Source organism: Palaemon carinicauda, chromosome 32 (assembly GCF_036898095.1).
Source record: "Palaemon carinicauda isolate YSFRI2023 chromosome 32, ASM3689809v2, whole genome shotgun sequence".
NCBI classification, from domain to species: Eukaryota; Metazoa; Arthropoda; class Malacostraca; order Decapoda; family Palaemonidae; genus Palaemon; species Palaemon carinicauda.
The window spans coordinates 23,072,389-23,091,836 of record NC_090756.1 but is presented as its reverse complement, the minus strand read 5'-3'; the positions used below and the strand labels follow the sequence as shown (position 1 = coordinate 23,091,836).

At 39.8% G+C, this 19,448-nt stretch overlaps 1 protein-coding gene and 1 long non-coding RNA gene across 3 annotated transcripts in view; one reads left to right on the top strand and one right to left on the bottom strand.

The window, feature by feature from the left end:
- Nucleotides 1-19,448, bottom strand: part of LOC137625319 (ras-specific guanine nucleotide-releasing factor 2-like) — a 96,836-nt gene that overhangs the window by 8,375 nt on the left and 69,013 nt on the right. For both annotated transcript variants that reach the window (XM_068356154.1, XM_068356155.1), the window contains 9 exons: nucleotides 18,363-18,486; nucleotides 17,963-18,213; nucleotides 16,205-16,477; nucleotides 15,433-15,506; nucleotides 7,579-7,798; nucleotides 6,080-6,259; nucleotides 4,760-4,857; nucleotides 2,606-2,690; nucleotides 2,150-2,278 (listed from right to left, as the gene is read on the bottom strand). In XM_068356154.1, the coding sequence (XP_068212255.1) occupies nucleotides 2,150-2,278; nucleotides 2,606-2,690; nucleotides 4,760-4,857; nucleotides 6,080-6,259; nucleotides 7,579-7,798; nucleotides 15,433-15,506; nucleotides 16,205-16,477; nucleotides 17,963-18,213; nucleotides 18,363-18,486 (1,434 nt within the window). The remainder of the gene's footprint in view (nucleotides 1-2,149; nucleotides 2,279-2,605; nucleotides 2,691-4,759; nucleotides 4,858-6,079; nucleotides 6,260-7,578; nucleotides 7,799-15,432; nucleotides 15,507-16,204; nucleotides 16,478-17,962; nucleotides 18,214-18,362; nucleotides 18,487-19,448) is intronic.
- LOC137625320 (uncharacterized) overlaps nucleotides 1-19,448 on the top strand; it is an 85,552-nt gene that overhangs the window by 31,197 nt on the left and 34,907 nt on the right. Inside the window, exon 3 of the long non-coding RNA XR_011040837.1 lies at nucleotides 3,995-4,078. This is a non-coding gene — a long non-coding RNA (uncharacterized lncRNA). The remainder of the gene's footprint in view (nucleotides 1-3,994; nucleotides 4,079-19,448) is intronic.

Genomic DNA, 19,448 nt, shown 5'->3' with positions numbered 1-19,448 from the left:
GGATTTGGAGTACATAGTAATGATTTTAATTGTAGAGGTGCACTTCCTCTAACAGCTTCCATATTTACTGCCGAACTGTATGGCATATTAACCGCTATTGAGAAAATAGCTTTGGAAAAGGAGGGTAATTTTACAATTTTTAGTGATGCGAGGAGTGTTCTTCAAGCTTTAGAAGTTTTTAATTCTAGTAACCCTCTAGTTTTAAAGATTTTAGAATGGCTTTTTATTATTGGACGGAAAGGTATAACTGTTCGATTTTGTTGGGTTCCAGCACATGTAGGTGTGTCTGGGAATGAGAAGGCAGATTTACTGGCGAAGAATGCGGCATCCGAGTTGCTACCAAGGATGTATCCCATTCCATGTAACGATCTCCTACCTTACATCAAGAAATTGGTTCGTGATAAATGGCAACAGCACTGGGACAGTCAAGATGGCAATAAAATGAGGGAAGTAACAAATATCATATCACCTTGGAGGTATAACATGATTCCCCGAAAATGGGAGACGGCTCTTTGTCGTCTCCGTATTGGTCACACACGGTTGACACACGAGTTTCTGCTGAAGGGCCAACACCAACCGTATTGCGAGGACTGCTTAGTACCTTTAACAGTGAGGCATTTGTTGACCGAATGCCCTAATTTTACTAACTTAAGAAATAGATATCTGTTTGAGGCTCGAGGTGAGGATGGCAGGTTTATCCTTGCCAAGATTCTTGGACATGATGTGTCTTACTATGCGAGCGGAATTTTTAGATTTATTTCAGAAGCAGGTCTTCTGAAAACTATTTAACTATTTTAATAACTTCTTAATTTTTATGGTTTTAATCGAATTCTTTTAATTTTCATATACAGTAAATGGTATCGGCGTCAATGACCTTAGATGTCAGGATGCCAGAAAACTTTCAATCAATCAATCTATCCACCACAGATGAAGCTTCATAATGCTGAATCCCCTACTGCTGCTACCTCCGCAGTCATCTAAGGCCTCATATATGCTTAGTATTTTCCTCTGTTGGACTTCAAACAGTCTGGTGTTGTTACTTTGGACATAATAAAGGCATTTATAAGTGTATACCAAATGGCTGTTTTAAACATTCTTCCATCAGAGTTTTTCTCATTTACTGTGTAAACTTTTAACTTTAGCATCTTGAAAATCTACTGGATTTCTATTGTACAAAACCACAAGGAAGAAAAGCAAGATTGCATTACTGTACTCCTTTACAGTGTCATCTTCTTTTTCCCCCCATTTCCAGCTGTGTACTGTACTTCAAGGTTCTGTGCTCTCAATAACTCCTCTCTTACTAGAGGGTTATAAACATTGAGTTATATACATTGTTCATCATTTAATCAAAATATGTTTTATGTTTATTTGAGTTATATACATTGTTCATCATTTAAGGCATTTGAATAAAAGGACCAAGCTCTTATTTATGACCACGGTCAATCTGTTGGGCTTAAAGGCTGCATGGCTTAACTGTTGGGCTTAAATGCTGCTTAGCACAATTTATACCCAATAATTAAGCCAAGCAGCATTTAAGCCCAACAGTTAAGCCATGCAGCCTTTAAGCCCAACAGATTGACCGTGGTCATAAATAAGAGCTTGGTCCATTTATTCAAATGCCTTTATTATTGAACATTGACCACGGTCAATCTGAAATGAACATAAAACATATTTAGAATAAATGATGAACAATGTATATAACTCAAATAAACATAAAACATATTTTGAATAAATGATGAACAATGTATATAACTCAATGTTTATAACCCTCTACTTACTCTTTATCAACAATCTTCTTGGTTTTGCATTTTGAAAAAAATGCCAACGATTCCTCTTTTCCCTTTCTTCGCCTTCTAGCCATTCTCTGTTTCATTCACTTTTTTTTTTTTTAAATATAACTTTACTTTGAAAACATACGAGTTGAAATTTCACAACTTGGTTTAGTCCAGGCCTATGTGGAGCAGTTTATACATAATAGCTTATATTTCGTTTTAACAGTATGTGAATGTTCATGTGAATTCCAAACATTTATCAATATTAGTTTCTTTACTGGATTAAAATGCTTTTCTCAAAGCTGAGGTATTACAAAGAGAATTTGTTACAAGAGTGAGAAAATTACAGTACAGATGTGAGATCAGTTTATACACACCTGAAGCACTCCATTAAAATTGTGAAGGCATCGACAGATGTCGGCAACTGCGACCCATTTCTCAATAACCGCTACGCGTGAGAGTAAGGTAGAAGCTCGGATCACCTCGGATGCCACTAGCCTCGACACCTAGTTAAACAACATTATTACTATCAGAGGTTATGAATTAAATACGGTATGCCTAACATCGATTCTAATAAGAAGTCTTAATTATACTTGAGACTAATATTTTATAACATGTATAGATAAGGAATTGTTGTTTCCGATACTAAGTATACTGTACATACGTATGTAAACTTCAAGCCCGACATACGCATGTAAACTTCAAGCCCTAAATTTACCGTGTAATGAGAAACACTGTACACAAATTATTATGATTATAGCCGTATGAGACATTTGTTTCAATGATATGAATGTTTATATTTTCATGACTTCTTAACAGTTTACCATTCTTACCTCATTAAAACGACGGGTGATCAACAGGATGTAGGGAGCTTTTTCTTCCTTGTCTGGTTTCATCCAGGAGGTCTTTAAGAATTCTCTGTCAGGAGAAAGGTATTATTAGCTGGATTCAGTTTTGAATTGGAAAGCAAATCAGGAAGCGTGAAGTAATTTTCATTTGAGAGCCAACTCATATTAGGTTTTAATAACATGTAATCTTAAGGTATTTATAGTAATTAATCTATAGTCCATTTCTTTTAGCGAAGCAGATTTGCACCGACTCGCAGCGGTGCCCTTTTAGCTCGGGAAAGATTCCTGATCGCTGATTGGTTAGAATTATCTTGTCTAACCAATCAGCGATCAGGAAACGTTTTCCGAGTTAAAAGGGCACTGCTGCGAGGAGGTGCAAATCTGCCTCGCTAAAAAAAATTGACTATAGATATGAAGGGCCCATGGCATATAGTGACTTTAGGGTTAGCGAAAGTTACACTAGATCTTGGGAGTAAGTTCATTTACCTCCTGAATGAAAACTACATAGAGGTTATGTGTTTACTGAATCTGACTGTCTTTGTATTTTCTGTATTTTACCATGATATCCAAATAAGTTATTGATGGATTTTAACCCTTTTACCCCAAGGCTATTTGGAAATTTCCAACCCTTAACCCCCAGGGGGTTATTTTTCTCCCAGCACATTTTGTAGTATATTTTTCTTTAAATTGCTCTAACAGCCTTAATTTTTTATCATAGAGAGGTCAGGTTGGTCTCATTCTCTTGGAAAATGCCTGAATTTTCTCAAAAAATTATAAAAAATATGAAAAAAAAAATATAGCATTTTTTTGTAAGGACGTACCGGTACGTCCATGGTGGTAAAGGGATGGGTCTTGTGAAATGTACCAGTACGTCCTTTGAGGGTAAAAGGGTTAAGGTATTTGTAGTAATTAATCTAGATATGAAGGCCCCATGGCATATAGTGACTTTAGGGTCAGCGAAAGTTATATTAGATCTTGGGAGTAAGTTCATTTACCTCCTGAATTAAAGCTACATAGAGGTTATGTGTTTACTGTATCTGACTGTCTTTGTATTTTCTGTATTTTACCATGATATCCAAATAGGTTATTGATGGATTTTCATGTAATTCTGTATTGGAGTTTGCTTTTGAATTAGGGAACAGCTGGTCGCACTTTACTGTGTTTGGGAAAAAATCGTCACACTATTTTAAAATTTAGCCAAAGAAAGTTGTAAAACCAATATCAATATATAAAATGAAAATATGAATTGAACCTATGAAGAAAAAGAGACTTATACAGTATCATTCTCTTCTGATTTTTATTTTCCTCTGGCAGATGTTGTACTCAATGACATATTCCTCTTCAAAATATATCTACATTAATTTAATTTTTCAGAAATGACATAAAACTATTCTATCTGATGGCTCAAGATGATATGTTGTCCAAGGCAGCTCTCCGGATAGGAAATTGTACAATACAGTAAGCATTTTACTATTCCACAGTGATATTTACATTGCATTGTCTTCATTGCATGTTAGTATTCATTGAAAGTTTGCAAATTGGATGTTTTCTGACTTCAAACCTTTTAATAATCTGCCAAAAATGTGAAATTTGTTTAAGATGCTCCTCCAGAGAAGTCATTTCAGGACCAGAAGACAAGAATTCTCGATAGATTTGCTCTTTTACGAAGATTCAGTCCTTTGTTATTCGCTTCCATACATGACATCTGTTCTTCACATGACTGATTGTTAAGGATAGATAACTCCTGTATTATACATCTAGACAAGTAACTTATTACCGGCATCGTTCTACTCTAGCAACCCATAACTATAGTCAATTTCTTTTAGCGATGCAGATTTGCACCGACTCACAGCGGTGCCCTTTTAGCTCGGAAAATTTTCCTGATCGCTGATTGGTTGGACGAGATAATTTTAACCAATTAGCGATCAGGAAACTTTTCCGAGCTAAAAGGGCACCGCTGCGAGTAGGTGCAAATCTGCATCGCTAAAAGGAATGGACTATAATTGTCTTGAAGTGGTGCTCTGGTAGTCTAAGATTGGTAACTATTGGTTCACAATCTTGAAATGGTTGACTGGTTACTCATTACTGATTGTTTCAGATAGTTAGTTTTTGAATGGCTGTCTAAAACTGATAACTTACTCGCTTCTGATGGAAATGAAGATTTGATGGTCGGTGTAGGTCATCTGCTCGGCTACTTCTAAAGCTGAAAGTGTTTCGATGCTCTCGCGACTAGGAGTCTGTTCATAGAGAAAAGTTTTATTAAAAAAAGTTAAAGTTGCGGGTTTTAGGTCTCCACTGAGACGATTTACATCGTTCTCCTCGGGCGACCATTAGCCAGCAGGGACTATCACTAGTCCCCTCTAACCTCCCCCCCAGGCGCCACCCTGGGAGTAGGTATCACGGTATTCGCGTCCCTGGCGGGGACCGAACTCGGGACCTCTGCAATGGAAATCCGAGACGCTAACCTTGCTATCCGGAATAGCAATAAATAAGAACATAGTAAGCTGCTATACACAAATCTAGAAAATTAATAAGGAAAATTAGGAAATCAAGAAAATTATTAAGTCAAAATTAGCGAATCCAGAAAATTAACAAGTGGAAATTAGGGAATCCAGAAAATTAATAAGTGAAAATTAGGGAATCCAGAAAATTAAGTGAAAATTAGGAAATCCAGAAAATTAATAAGTCGAAATTAGGGAATCCAAAAAATTAACAAGTGGAAATTAGGGAATCCAGGAAATTAATAAGTGGAAATTAGTGAATCCAGGAAATTAACAAGTGGAAATTAGTGAATCCAAAAAATTAACAAGTGGAAATTAGGGAATCCAGAAAATTAATAAGTGAAAATTAGGGAATCCAGAAAATTATTAAGTGAAAATTAGGGAATCCAAAAAATTAACAAGTGGAAATTAGGGAATCCAGGAAATTAATAAGTGGAAATTAGTGAATCCAGGAAATTAACAAATGGAAATTAGTGAATCCAAAAAATTAACAAGTGGAAATTAGGGAATCCAAAAAATTAACAAGTGAAAATTAGGGAATCCAGAAAATTATTAAGTGAAAATTAGGGAATCCTAAAAATTAACAAGTGGAAATTAGGGAATCCAGGAAATTAATAAGTGGAAATTAGGGAATCCAAAATATTAATAAGTGGAAATTAGGGAATCCAAAAAATTAACAAGTGGAAATTAGGGAATCCAAAAAATTAACAAGTGGAAATTAGGGAATCCAGAAAATTAATAAGTGAAAATTAGGGAATCCAGAAAATTAAGTGAAAATTAGGGAATCCAGAAAATTAATAAGTGAAAATTAGGAAATCCTGAAGCTCATTACTTTACTCCCAGTTAGTGTTCTTTAAAGTGTTACTCAGAATGTTAGAGAAATCATTATATCAGCTGGAGATTGAACTATGAGAGAAGGGGACGAAAGATACTTGGGTATGTGATTTTATCAACTCACCGTTGGCGGAGCAAGGAGCGTGCTTACGTCCACTTGTGTTTCGGGGGGCTCTTCTTTGGCTAGGAGCTTTAGTAACTGGGAGGCAGCCTTATGCTCGGCTGGCAACAGCGATGGACTGCATGCCATGTCGTCGAGAAATTCAATTGTTAGCGCTCTCAGTTGTGAGTCGGCATCGAAGTCCTTTTTTGAAATGCGATTGATATTAGTGGAGAGTCTAGTACTGATGGGAGCTAACAAGAAACTGATAAAGAAAGATGGTTATATACAGCATACAGCATTAACCCTTTTACCCCCAGGCTCTTTGGAAATTTCCAACCCTTAACCCCCAAGGGGTTATTTTTTCCCCAGCTCATTTTGCAGTATATATTTTTTTAAATTGCTCTAACAGCCTTAATTTTTGTCATAGAGAGGTCAGATTGGTCTCATTCTTTTATAGCATTTTTTTGCAAGGACGTACCGGTACGTCCATGGGGGTAAAGGGATAAGTTTTGTGAAACGTACCAGTATGTCCTTTGGGGGTAAAAGGGTTAATGTATGAGAGGAAATACCACCATAATCAGTTTATCTTTCGACCTTGAAAATAAGTAGAGGTTAAGGATAAAACTTTGAATAAATTTAAGAGAATAGATGTCGAACAGAAATGCCTTGAAAATACTTTAATCACATAGCTTATGCTATTCTGTAAAAATGAAGCTTATTGATTTCTTTATAATTGATTTAGCTCTGTGATTCTTTAAAGACCAAGCTATGACTAGACCATCACATTTGTGTCATTTTATGGCCAAACTTTAAACTTCATAGCCAATATTGGTAGTAGAGTAAAAGCCACTCGTTAATGAGTGTAACATCATTTTAATTATTACTTTAGTTTGCTGCTAATATACAAAGATGTTTGTAATTTTGCTCTAGGACTTCATAGCCAATATTGGTAGTAAAGTAAAAACCACCCATTGATTAGCGTAACTTTACTTTGCTGCTAGTATACAAAGATGTTTTTAGTTTTGCCTAAAGACTTGAAGAAAGCTATGCAAAGGTGCCTCAAAATATATGTGTAACTCCACATTCCCAGAGATAAACACAATGGAAGTGGGAATAATTGGTACTTTTCTGCACACTGGTGTATTAAAAAATCTGTTAATCTATAAGGTTGCAATTTATTATTTGAGATACTACGGATTATCGACGGTACCGGACACCCCTTCCCCAATATTAGTCCGTTATTACGAGGTTCTACTGTTACAACTCCATATTTTTTCCAAACCAGTTAGAATTCAGTTGCCTGATGCCTTCCCCCCTTGGTAGCAATAGATTTGAAAGCTGTCCAAATTTGAGTCATTGCTAGCAATTATATTTTTCAAATTTCAATGAAGTGTTGCTCAGCTGAATATTAGAATTATATTGAAAAGCTCAGATATTGTTCATGACTCATCTCTACCTTCAAGTGGTAAAAGTACTCGATTATTTTTTAACTCCTTATGAAACTGACACCAATTACTGACCTGCGAATGCTTTGACACCCAGTGACGAAGAACATTGAGCACCCTCATAGTAGCTGCTGTCGAGATGATGGATTCCTGGCGGGGTCGTTCCCTGAAAGATGCTCTTCTGCAGTCTGTGAGGGAGAACTGATCCAGAGGCGGTACGTTTGTTATGTCGCGAGGGTTACTCGAACCCGCCGTAGCGACGGCGAAGGCTGCTGCGGCAGATGCGCTGCTGCACCTGTAATTTAAAAGAGAAATTTCATGGAAAATCAGGTGTATGTTTATGGAAAGAAGAATATCTATGGCAAGGATTATATTAATCTTATGAATATATTCCCATGGAAACATCATGTTCGTGGATCACTTGCTGTATATAAATTACAGTATAAAAGGTACCCAACTGACAAACATTCGGAGATATGAACACAAATGCAACTGAAAATAACAACGATGAGATAAAGAAAAACTAATAAAACAATATCGTCACCCTCATAAACTAACTGCCTAAGTCATTTTCTCCACTTGTTGGGAAATCAAAAAAAAAAACCTTCTCATTTCCTAATCATTGTCTTGAGCTTCAATTAACAAATTCTTAACAGAAGAATTTGTGAATTAGAATTTGTGAATTGAAGCTCAACACAATGATATAAAGAATTAGAAAATGAGAAGGTTTTTTTTTATTTCCCAACAAGTGGAGAAAATGACTTAGGCAGTTAGTTTATGAGGGTGACGATATTATATAATTTAATACAGTAAATAAAATGTTATTTGTAATAACCTGATATCTATTTCATATGAAACACGACTTTTTCAATATTAATCTTACCCGATAATCATGTAGCTGTCAACTCCGTTGCCCGACAGAATTCTACGGAAGGGATACGCCAGCGATCGCTATACAAGAGGGGGGTGTACTCACAAGCGCCACCTGTGGCCAGGTACTGCAGTACTTCTTGTTGACACCACCTCAATTTTTCCTCTGTCGTGCCTCCGGCTAGACCTACATGGATACGCTGTTGATTCTGGAGTTTTTTGCTCACGATTTGGTGATGTATTTGCTCTAGAGTTTAGCTTTCGCTATTCAGGAAGTTTTATCATTAGCTTAGCTAGCTTTTGGAATTAATTTGATTAATTATGGTGACGAAGAGAGTATGAACTCTCTTTCACTTTTAAATGGCCGACCCTTCCCTTAGACGGAAGTGTTGGTGTCTAAGAGAGTATAGACTCTCTTTCTTAATTTTGCTTAACAAAAGTTATAGATTTATTTTATATCTCTCCGCCTTTTATAGGCCTCTTCGTTTAACTTCCTTTTATTATAAACTTATTAAAATTAATTTTTATATTTGTTTATATTCGACCTTTCCTAATAGTAGGCGGTCTTTTCTTGGTACCGAAGTTAATTAACATTGAGCCCGTCATTTCGATTTTACCTGTTAACATATTATGCTATTTTAATGTTTTTGAAAGAATTTCTTTGATAGTCTCGTACTGTTTTCAAAGTTGAACTAACGTCTCTGCAGTTGTTGACGTTCAGAACGTTCAACTTGCGCTCTATCGTTACGATAGAGAGAGAATTTTCACGGTGTCACGTTGCAGTAAGAGTAACCGTTTCTAGCGTTTTGTTCATTCTTTCTTAGCTTAATGGTTTTAATTCTAATAAAGGAACTTTTTATTTGGGAAATCTTTCAGTTTTTTTCCTTTAACAATAATATGTTTTAACGATATATATGATTGGGCTCTTCTCTCAGGTTCTAAGTCAAAAGAGAGAGAGAGAGAGAGATAGAGACGGAGGGAGAGAGAGGAGGATAAACGTTTCGTTCAAGCGAGTAACGTTGTTATCGTTTTTGCTCTTCTCCCTAGTCTCTTTAGGGGAAGAAGGTAAACGTTTCTAGAGTTTTATTCTTGTTCTCAAGCTTTATGCGGTGAGAGATTTTAAACGTAGTTTATTTGATCTAGTGTTTAGTCTCTTTCCAGCCACTGAATTATTTATCTTTCATTAGATTTTCTGTTACATTGTAATTCTGTTTTCGCAATTACTCACTTTTAAGGAAGGATAGAATTGCGTGTTTCAGGTACAAACCACTTAAAGTTTCGAGTTCAGTGAAATAAGTGCAAACAGAAAATCAAAAGTGATAAGTGATTAGCGCAAAGTGTTACAGTGTTGCGTTCGAGGGTTCGTCTGTTCGTGCCAGTTGTTCGCCTAGTCTGGGACCTCTTACAAGCTCCCAAGCCCAGGGGAGAAGTAATGTCGAAGGACTTATGGGTTCAGCAGGCCTTGATCGACGAACAGACGTTTTTCCCTCCGTGGTTTCGGGTGTATCTACACACGTTGCCGACGTGATCACCCCACCCACACAAAGACGAGAGAGCCCTTTTATTCCTCGTCTGCGGAAGAGGTTTCTCGCAGAAACCATGGACCAAATCTTGCAGCTTTTAAGTGCAAGTCGGTCCCTTCCGCACAAGTCCAACTCCTAGGTGTAGCCATTAGCCCTGGGTCATATCGGACTTGCTGCAGTACGACAACTGCACACCTCCCAGAGAGGCAAGGTGGTATCGCAACAGGCAGTAGCTCCGTCTGTTGCCGCACCAGCTGTTTTAGACCCTCAGTCTCAACGGACAGTAGCTCCGTTTGTTGTTGTCTTTCTTAAACTCTAGTGGTCTTTGCTGCAGACAATGCAGTCTCAGCTGGCGGTGTTGATGCAGGAGTTTCAGGCAGAGAAGGTTAATACACCTCCTCCTGCGAACGCTCCTCCTCCTCTGCGCAGTACAATCTGCCAGACGTATGAGGTTGAGGTTCCTCAAGCTACCTCCATGCGTGAGCTACCGCGTTGGGAGTTGCCAGTTACCAGCGTTGTGCAGCAACCTCCACCTTCCTTAAGGCAACCTCAACAATGGGAACAGGAGTCTTATGCCTTACTTCCTCCTCTTCCTTTGAGGCAAGAGTTTCTTGCAGTTAGACCATCTTCGAGGCAACAACCTCTTGAGGTACGACAACCTCTACCATCCTTGAGGCAGCCACCTCAGCTCTCGCAGCTGCTACCTCCACTTTCCTCAAGGCGAGAACCTCAACTCTTGAGGCTAGCACCTCAAGAACCTCAACTCGTGAGACAGGAACTGCGTTCTGCGCAGCCGCTACCTCAACTCTCGCAGCTCACACCTCAAGAACCTCAACTCGTGAGACAGGAACCTGCTACTGCGCATCCACCTCAACCCTTGAGGCAAGCGCAACTCTTGAGGCAGGAACCTCATGCTATGAGTCAGCCACCTCAACGCATGCATCTGCCACTTTCTCCTCAGCTTGAGCCTCTTCCCATTCAACTTTGAAATAACAAATGACAATAATAACACCTCATTACTTTCATAACTGGCATTTGTAAAACATATACATGTATGCCTACACAAACATTATGATAATGGAGGTTATTCGTATTACTTAAAAAAAAAAAAAAAAAAAAAAAAAAAAATATATATGTATTCCTTGCAATATATTTTTAACAAAATCTCAAAATATGGCAAAAATATCTTCAAAACAAAAAATGAATCATGAGTTATGAATGTAATGTAAATATTATGTTGATATTAAAACCCCATGCAAGCATGCATGAAGTAATGCAGTGTTGCCAACAGGGCGAGTTTCCCTTTCCTGAGGTGAAGTAGATTATAGTACGTATATTTAGTGCAGCTTAATTCTACGATTATCATGCCGGCTATCAAATTCATCAACAAAACAGTCTAAATCAATTCCCTCGGCACGTGCACTTTCAATGGACAGTAATGCGATATTACTCAATCTAGCACTGGTCATGGAATTTCTGAGAAATGTTACACGCCATGCAACATGCTCTGCTTACCTTACAGCATGCTCTACATACAGCATGCTCTGCATACAGCATGCTCTGCATACAGCATGCTCTGCATACCTTACCGCATGCTTCTCAGTCACACATCTTTGGTTGTTGCCAACTCACTAGACTGTCAAGCAGTTTCATAACGTTGCCTTCTAGTCTGCTGCTTTTGCACCAGTGAAACCCTCACTGAGAGAACTTAGCTTTTCTCGGATATGGTCCCTGTAGATGAGAAAGTGCTTTTCTCCCTCCTTCTGATATTCCCTTGAGGACTCTGTCATTTGGAGAGGAGCCTTTAGCTGCGTAGCCTCCTATGGACTTTTATTTAAGCATAACATGCTTCCAGGGAAGGTAATGGTTCCACTTCAGTCGCTAACCCCGTCTGTTACCACACCTGCTCCCATAGACCTTGAGCTGTGTTGCAAGACATGCAGTCCAAGCTTAGTCCTTGTTAGAGGATTTTTTGTTTACGGAGTCAGTGTGTCACTGGGAAGACGTTCAACAACCAGCAGAAGTGACTTGTTGTGACGCAGTGCGGCAACCTCAGCAACCCGATAAGGAGTTGTCTGTACGACCCAGACAGTCTAGACAGCTTCGGGTTGTCACTGTACTTCCTCGCTTCCCCATGGTTGACAGTTCACAGACTGTGCAGCAGGACCATGATCTTGTGTCCGGCTCCGTCAGACGACTGGCTTTTAAGAGCTCCCACAAGTCGTCGCTGTCTGGAGATTCTCAGATGGACTATGGATCTGACCAAGGAAATGGGCCTCCTGGTCAATTTTGAGGAGTCCCAGCTCGTCCCATCCCAGACCATTGTCTACCTGGGTATGGATCTTCAGAGTCGAGCTTTTCGGGCTTTTCCGTCGGCCACAAGGATCTTCCAAGCCCTAGAATGCATCCAGAGCATGCTGAGAAGGAACCGATGCTCAGTCAGGTAGTGGATGAGTCTAACAGGGACACTTTCATCGCTGGCCCTGTTCATCGTGTTAGGGAGACTCCACCTCCGCCCCCTTCAGTATCATCTAGCTGCTCACTGGATAAAGGACATGACGCTAGAGACGGTCTCAGTTCCTGTTTCCGAAGAGAGGAGGTCTTCTCTCGCGTGATGTAAGAACAGCTTTCTTCTCAAGGAAGTCTACCTTTGGCTGTTCAGAAACCCGACCGCCGTCTCCTCTCGGACGCATCAGACACGGGCTGGGGTGCGACTTTGGACGGACAGGAATGCTCGGGAACATGGAATCAGGAGCAAAGGACACTTCACATCAATTGCAAGGAGTTGTTGGCGGTTCTTCTGGCCTTGATAAACTTCAAGTCCCTCCAGCTTAACAAGGTGGTGGAGGTGGACTCTGACAACACCACAGCCCTGGCTTACATCTCCAAGCAGGAAGGGACTCTTTCGTGGAAGTTGTTCTAGATCGCAAGGGACCTCCTCATCTGGTCAAAAGATCGAAAGCTCACGCTGGTAACGAGGTTCATTCAGGGCGGTATGAATGTCATGGCAGATCGCCTCAGCCGGAAGGGTCAGGTCATCCCCACAGAGTGGACCCTTCACAAGAATGTTTGCAGCAGACTTTGGGCCCTGTGGGGTCAGCCAACCATAGATCTGTTCGCTACCTCGATAACCTAGAGACTCCTGTTGTATTGTTCTCCGATTCCAGACCCAGCAGCAGTTCACGTGGATGCTTTTCTGCTGGATTGGTCCCATCTCGACCTGTATGCATTCCCGCCGTTCAAGATTGTCAACAGGGTACTTCAGAAGTTCTCCTCTCGCAAAGGGACACGGCTGACGTTGGTTGGCTCCGCTCTGGCCCGCGAGAGAATGGTTCATAGAGGTACTGCAATGGCTGGTCGACATTCCCAGGACTCTTCCTCTAGGAGTGAACCTTCTACGTCAACCTCACGTAAAGAAGGTACACCCAAACCTCCACGCTCTTCGTCTGACTGCCTTCAGACTTTCGAAAGACTCTCAAGAGCTAGGGGCTTTTCGAAGGAGGCAGCCAGAGCGATTGCCAGAGCAAGGAGAACATCCACTCTCAGAGTCTATCAGTCTCAAGGGGAAGTCTTCCGAAGCTGGTACAAGACCAATGCAGTTTCCTCAACCAGTACCACTGTAACCCAGATTGCTGACTTCCTGTTACATCTAAGGAAAGTAAGATCCCTTTCAGCTCCTACGATCAAGGGTTACAGAAGCATGTTGGCAGCGGTTTTCCGCCACAGAGGCTTGGATCTTTCCACCAACAAAGATCTACAGGACCTCCCTAGGTCTTTTGAGACCTCAAAGGAACGTCGGTTGTCCACTCCAGGCTGGAATCTAGACGTGGTCCTAAGGTTCCTTATGTCATCAAGATTTGAACCTCTCCAATCAGCCTCTTTTTAGGACCTCACATTAAAAACTCTTTTCCTCGTGTGCTTGACAACAGCTAAAAGAGTCGGTGAGATCCACGCCTTCAGCAGGATCATAGTTTTCACATCTGAAACGGCTACATGTTCCTTGCAGCTCGGTTTTTGCTAAACGAGCTTCCTTCACGTCCTTGGCCTAAGTCGTTCGAGATCCCAAGCCTGTCCAACTTGGTGGGGAATGAACTGAAGAGAGTACTTTGCCCAGTTAGAGCTCTTAGGTACTATCTAAAAAGGTCTTAACCTTTATGAGGACAATCAGAAGCCTTATGGTGTGCTATCAAGAAGCCTTCTTTTCCAAGGTCTAAGAACTCAGTTTCTTACTATTCAGGCTTCTGATTAGGGAAGCACATTCTCATCTGAAGGAAGAAGACCTTGCTTTGCTGAAGGTAAGGACACATGAAGTGAGAGCTGTGGCTACTTCAGTGGCCTTCAAACAGAACCGTTCTCTGCAGAGTGTTATGGATGCAACCTATTGGAGAAGCAAGTCAGTGTTCGCATCATTCTATCTCAAAGATGTCCAGTCTCTTTACGAGTACTGCTACACCCTGGGACCATTCGTAGCAACGAATGCAGTAGTAGGCGGGGGCTCAGCCACTACATTCCCATAATCCCATAACCTTTTAACCTTTCTCTTGAATACTTTTTATGGGTTGTACGGTCGGCTAAGAAGCCTTCCACATCCTTGTTGATTTGGCGGGTGGTCAATTCTTTCTTGAGAAGCGCCGAGGTTAAAGGTTGTGATGAGGTCCTTTAGTATGGGTTGCAGCCCTTGATACTTCAGCACCTTAGAGTTGTTCAGCCTCCTAAGAGGAACGCTGCGCTCAGTAAGGAAGACGAACTTATTTAAGGCAGAGTAATGGCTCAAGTCGACTTCCTTACCAGGTACTTATAATTTCATTGTTATTTTGAATAACTGATAATATGAAATACGGGATACTTAGCTTCTTGATATACATGTACACTGGTTTTCACCCACCTCCCTGGGTGTGAATCAGCTACATGATTATCGGGTAAGATTAATATTGAAAAATGTTATTTTCATTAGTAAAATAAATTTTTGAATATACTTACCCGATAATCATGATTTAATTGACCCACCCTTCCTCCCCATAGAACCAGTGGACCGAGGAAAAATTGAGGTGGTGTCAACAAGAAGTACTGCAGTACCTGGCCACAGGTGGCGCTTGTGAGTACACCCCCCTCTTGTATAGCGATCGCTGGCGTATCCCTTCCGTAGAATTCTGTCGGGCAACGGAGTTGACAGCTACATGATTATCGGGTAAGTATATTCAAAAATTTATTTTACTAATGAAAATAACATATTTCTTGACTTTTGTAGCTGGAAATCATAGGCATGGGATTCACGTTAAGCTTACTCAGCCCAGACACTTTTCTAACTGGGTTGAAATATTATCTGCTTAGGCACTTAATCCACAGCATAAGTGTGGAGAGTCCAAGTCTGTTTTCAATAAGATGCGCCTGAAATTCCTTGTATTGCCCAAAAAATAAAACCTGGGCCCTCCTGCTAGTGAAGCAAGTCTCGCGACTACTGACCCTCGATATCCCGTACCCCGGTACAGTACTTTACTGTACCTTCTTTGCCTTTTGGTATTGAGTAGGAGCCTACCTGCGCTGGGACTGTCTTGAGGAGGTGATGACAACTCCAACACGAGGCACGGAGTGGGAAGGAGAGTCGGGTACCTGAAAAAAGAATATCGTATGGGAAATATTAGAATAAAAAAAAAAAAACATAGATTGACATGGAAGTCTTTCGTAAATAAAGACTAAATAAAAAGAAAGATTGGTTTGATACTATGAAATCCATGTCTATGTTGTTGCAGTTTAAAGAACAGTAAATTTGTTTCCAAACTGTATGTCAATAGGCAGTGTGTTCAAATCCTAAAAGTTTGGTTTGCGTGGATGAATTTTTGTCACATCATTTAGTCTGTTTGTTTGTAGTTCATACACCTATTGATATAGATAAGAATATTCAACTTCTACTGTGTATCTTATACGGATATTATTATTATTATTATTATTATTATTATTATATTATTATTATTATTATTATTATTATTATTATTATTATTATTATAACCCAAGTTACAACCCTAGTTGAAAAAGGAAGATGCTATAAGCCCGAGGGCTCCAACAGGGAAAATAGCCCTGTGAGGAAAGTAAATGATGAAATAAATGAATAACAAGATAAGTAATAAACAATAAACAATCTGGGACTTTTACGAGTATGGTGAAAATTTTATAACAAAAGAGAGACATATCTGAGTATGGCGAAAACATCATAGCAGAAGAGGGACTTATCAGAGTATGGTGAAGATTTCATTGCAGAAGAGGTAATGAAAATTTTCATGGTATTTTCTAATAGATTTCCCTAACTTTACCTGGAAAGAAGATCTTGGCGTGATAGTGTGGATGCTCGACCTTGGCGAAGCGAGTCCTCCCAAAGCTAGGAGGCTGAATTCGCTCTCTCCGCTGAGTCTCTTGGACCACTGGTTGTGGGAAAATCCTGCAGTACCTTCGTCTACCATCAGGAACCCGCCTGCCGACGTCGTTGCGATGTTAGCGAAGGGGTCTGGGGTCGTCCCGTTGTTGGTGTTTGGTTCGAGGGTGTCCATGTCTTCTTCCGTTTCAGAATCTGAACTGGCATCTTCAGTCTTCATGCATCCCACATAGTATAGAAAAAAAGAGAATTTATAGGTATTTCAAATTATATGGTGGGAATAAGTCATTTGGCTTATATAAGGGAAGAATATGAAGATAATTGATAATACCAAATGAGATTAGTCAAGTAATGCCATCCAGGATATGCTTAAAAGTATTTTTGATATATCTGAAATAATCCAAAGCTTTTCTAAATTTCTGGAACATAAAACTAAGTACAAAAGGTCCCCAACTTAAAAATATTCGGAAATACAAACACAAATTCAACTGAAAATAAAGATAAATACCGTAATAAAACAAAATTATATCATTTAATACAGTAAGCTAAACGACGTCCGTAATAACCCGATATCTATTTCATATGAAACCTGACTATTTGTTGACTTTTCTAGCAGGAAATTGTAAGCGTGGGGTTCAGGTTAGGTCTTCCCTAGACCAAAATGTAACCAAATTCGACTTACAAACAGCTTTTTGCAATCTATTTAGTTTGTAAGTTAGGGATCTTCTGTCCTATTTATGACTTGAAGTTATTCAGCTCTCAGTTATTAGGTCGATTTAAGGCTAGCAGGTTTTCCATTTAGATTACTTAATGGCTTGTATCTGAAAAAAAATATTATTCTAGACAATTATTTATAGGCTAATGACAACAATCCTTTTATCTTGCATAACATCTCTTATTAATTTTATTTGATGGCCACATACACATACATATACCAAGGCACTTCCCCCAATTTTGGGGGGTAGCCGACATCAACAAATGAAACAAAACAAAAAGGGGACCTCTACTCTCTACGTTCCTCCCAGCCTGACAAGGGACTCAACCGAGTTCAGCTGGTACTGCTAGGGTGCCACAGCCCACCCTCCCCCGTTATCCACCACAGATGAAGCTTCATAATGCTGAATCCCCTACTGCTGCTACCTCCGCGGTCATCTAAGGCACCGGGGGAAGCAGCAGGGCCTACTGGAACTACGTCACATCAGCAATAAAGCCACACCCTCTCTCCCTCTTCCCCTTTCAATTCCAGACACTCTACCAAACATTTCACCAAACATCACTTTACCCTTTCCTTTCATCTTTGTCTCACACAAGGCCAATACATCCATCCTTCTATTCCTGAACATACTTCCAATCTCACATCTTTTGCTCTCTATCGTACTACATCCACGCACATTCAAACACCCCAAAACTAGAGTGCGGGGAGCAGTCACTCTCCCCCCAGCTCCATCTCTTTGTTGATGTCTCGCAGGATTATATACAGGAGAGGGGGTTCCCAGCCCCCTCGTCCCGTCCCTTTTAGTCGCCTCTTACGACATGCAGGGATAACGTTGGTTTTATTTTAATTGTTTTTATGCCGCCGCGGCCACAGGGGGCATAAGTAGTGTTAAATGAGGAGGATAGTTCTATGTATAATAGAAGCGCCTAAGAAATAAATTTGGAGCGGCAATTCTTTGTTGGTTACCCTCGTAACGGCACTGACCTGCGGTTGTTCTTCCAGAGGGAACATCGTTTGTGTCAAGGACAGTCTATGCACTGCTTCAGAGTAGTTTGAGGGAGGTATGTTGTCCAAGAGATGAGAAGGACGTCTCTTGGTCCTGCCCCTGGAATTCCTCTTGTCGTTTTCCAGCGACAGACGCCATTCTGACGAATCCAAGAGATCTGGATCCTCTTCCCCTTCTAGGGTAGATTCTGAGGCATCTGTTGGACTTCCTAGTTGGTTGCCGTTCAGTTCTGTATAAAAGAAATTAAGTTGTTATTGAGTATTTATACAGGTGTTTTCTCTCGTTCATTACAACAACTCATAAGAGACTCACCAGTCGTGGTCTTTTGATATTTTTGTAGCAAGTTTCAGTCATGATGGTTTTTTTTTTTTAGCTCACCATTTTCATTCTCGTTTTCAGTCGAATTTGTTGTGTCGTCCGACTGTTGCTGCTCTTTTAGTGCGGCCGAATTCTTGTTGTTCTCATCCTTATTGTTCGGTATAGTGCCGCTTATGACTTCAACCTTGAACAGAAACAGAATAATCATTAACATTAAGCCGTTGTCGTACATGCTAGCCTTGACAATCCCGCAAGTACCATTACTGTGTTGCAGTTACAAACTCACAGATTAATGACTGGCCATCGGAGCCATGGGATTGTGTTTAGTAAATATATTGAAACCCAACTATCCAAAATGCCGATTAGTGTTAAATATAAAATTTTGATGGAGAGGAGTCAGGAACATGGGTATTACTTGTATTTTGGATGTCTGATCATAGCCAAATCATGGGATCCCCATTAAAATCTGGTGGAGTAAGAACGACCAAAGTGAGACAAGACGCAATGAACAGAAGATGGATGAAATAAATGAAGTGAAAAACATTAGATCAAACCGAAAACAGGAGATTAGTGACCGAATTATAACACCACCAAATACTACTGGTGATAGGGAAGTGAGCCTTGTAAACAGTTATAAAATTGTTGGACAGTAAATTAGAAATAAGTCATGGAAAATAAGAACAAAGTGTTACATATGCTGGAAGTTTATTAAATATAGATTTGTGTACTTGTTGACAGTAAGTTGGATAATGCAGAATTGTGCCTCTTCTTGGTGTTGAAGGGGTTGGACCTCTGGACTCTTATCATATTGTTGAAGGGTGTGGACCAAGGGACTATCCAATCAACAAAAAGGTAAAAATACAATATGGTTATATGCAAGACTGCTAAATACCTTTGATTCTCTGATATTCTTTAGAAAGAACACCTAACATAAATATGATAAGAAACTATGGTTTCAATATATGTATAGCAATGAGATCATATTTAGTAGGATTAGTATTTGGATCTTTTTATGCATGGTTTGAACCAAAGAAGGTTTCAAGAGAGGATAGGTGCTTAATTTGGTTTCAAGAGAGGATAGGTGCTTAATTTGACAATTTTAGCCACAAGTCAGTGAAGCCCATGGACCTGGTTTTCATGCGAAGT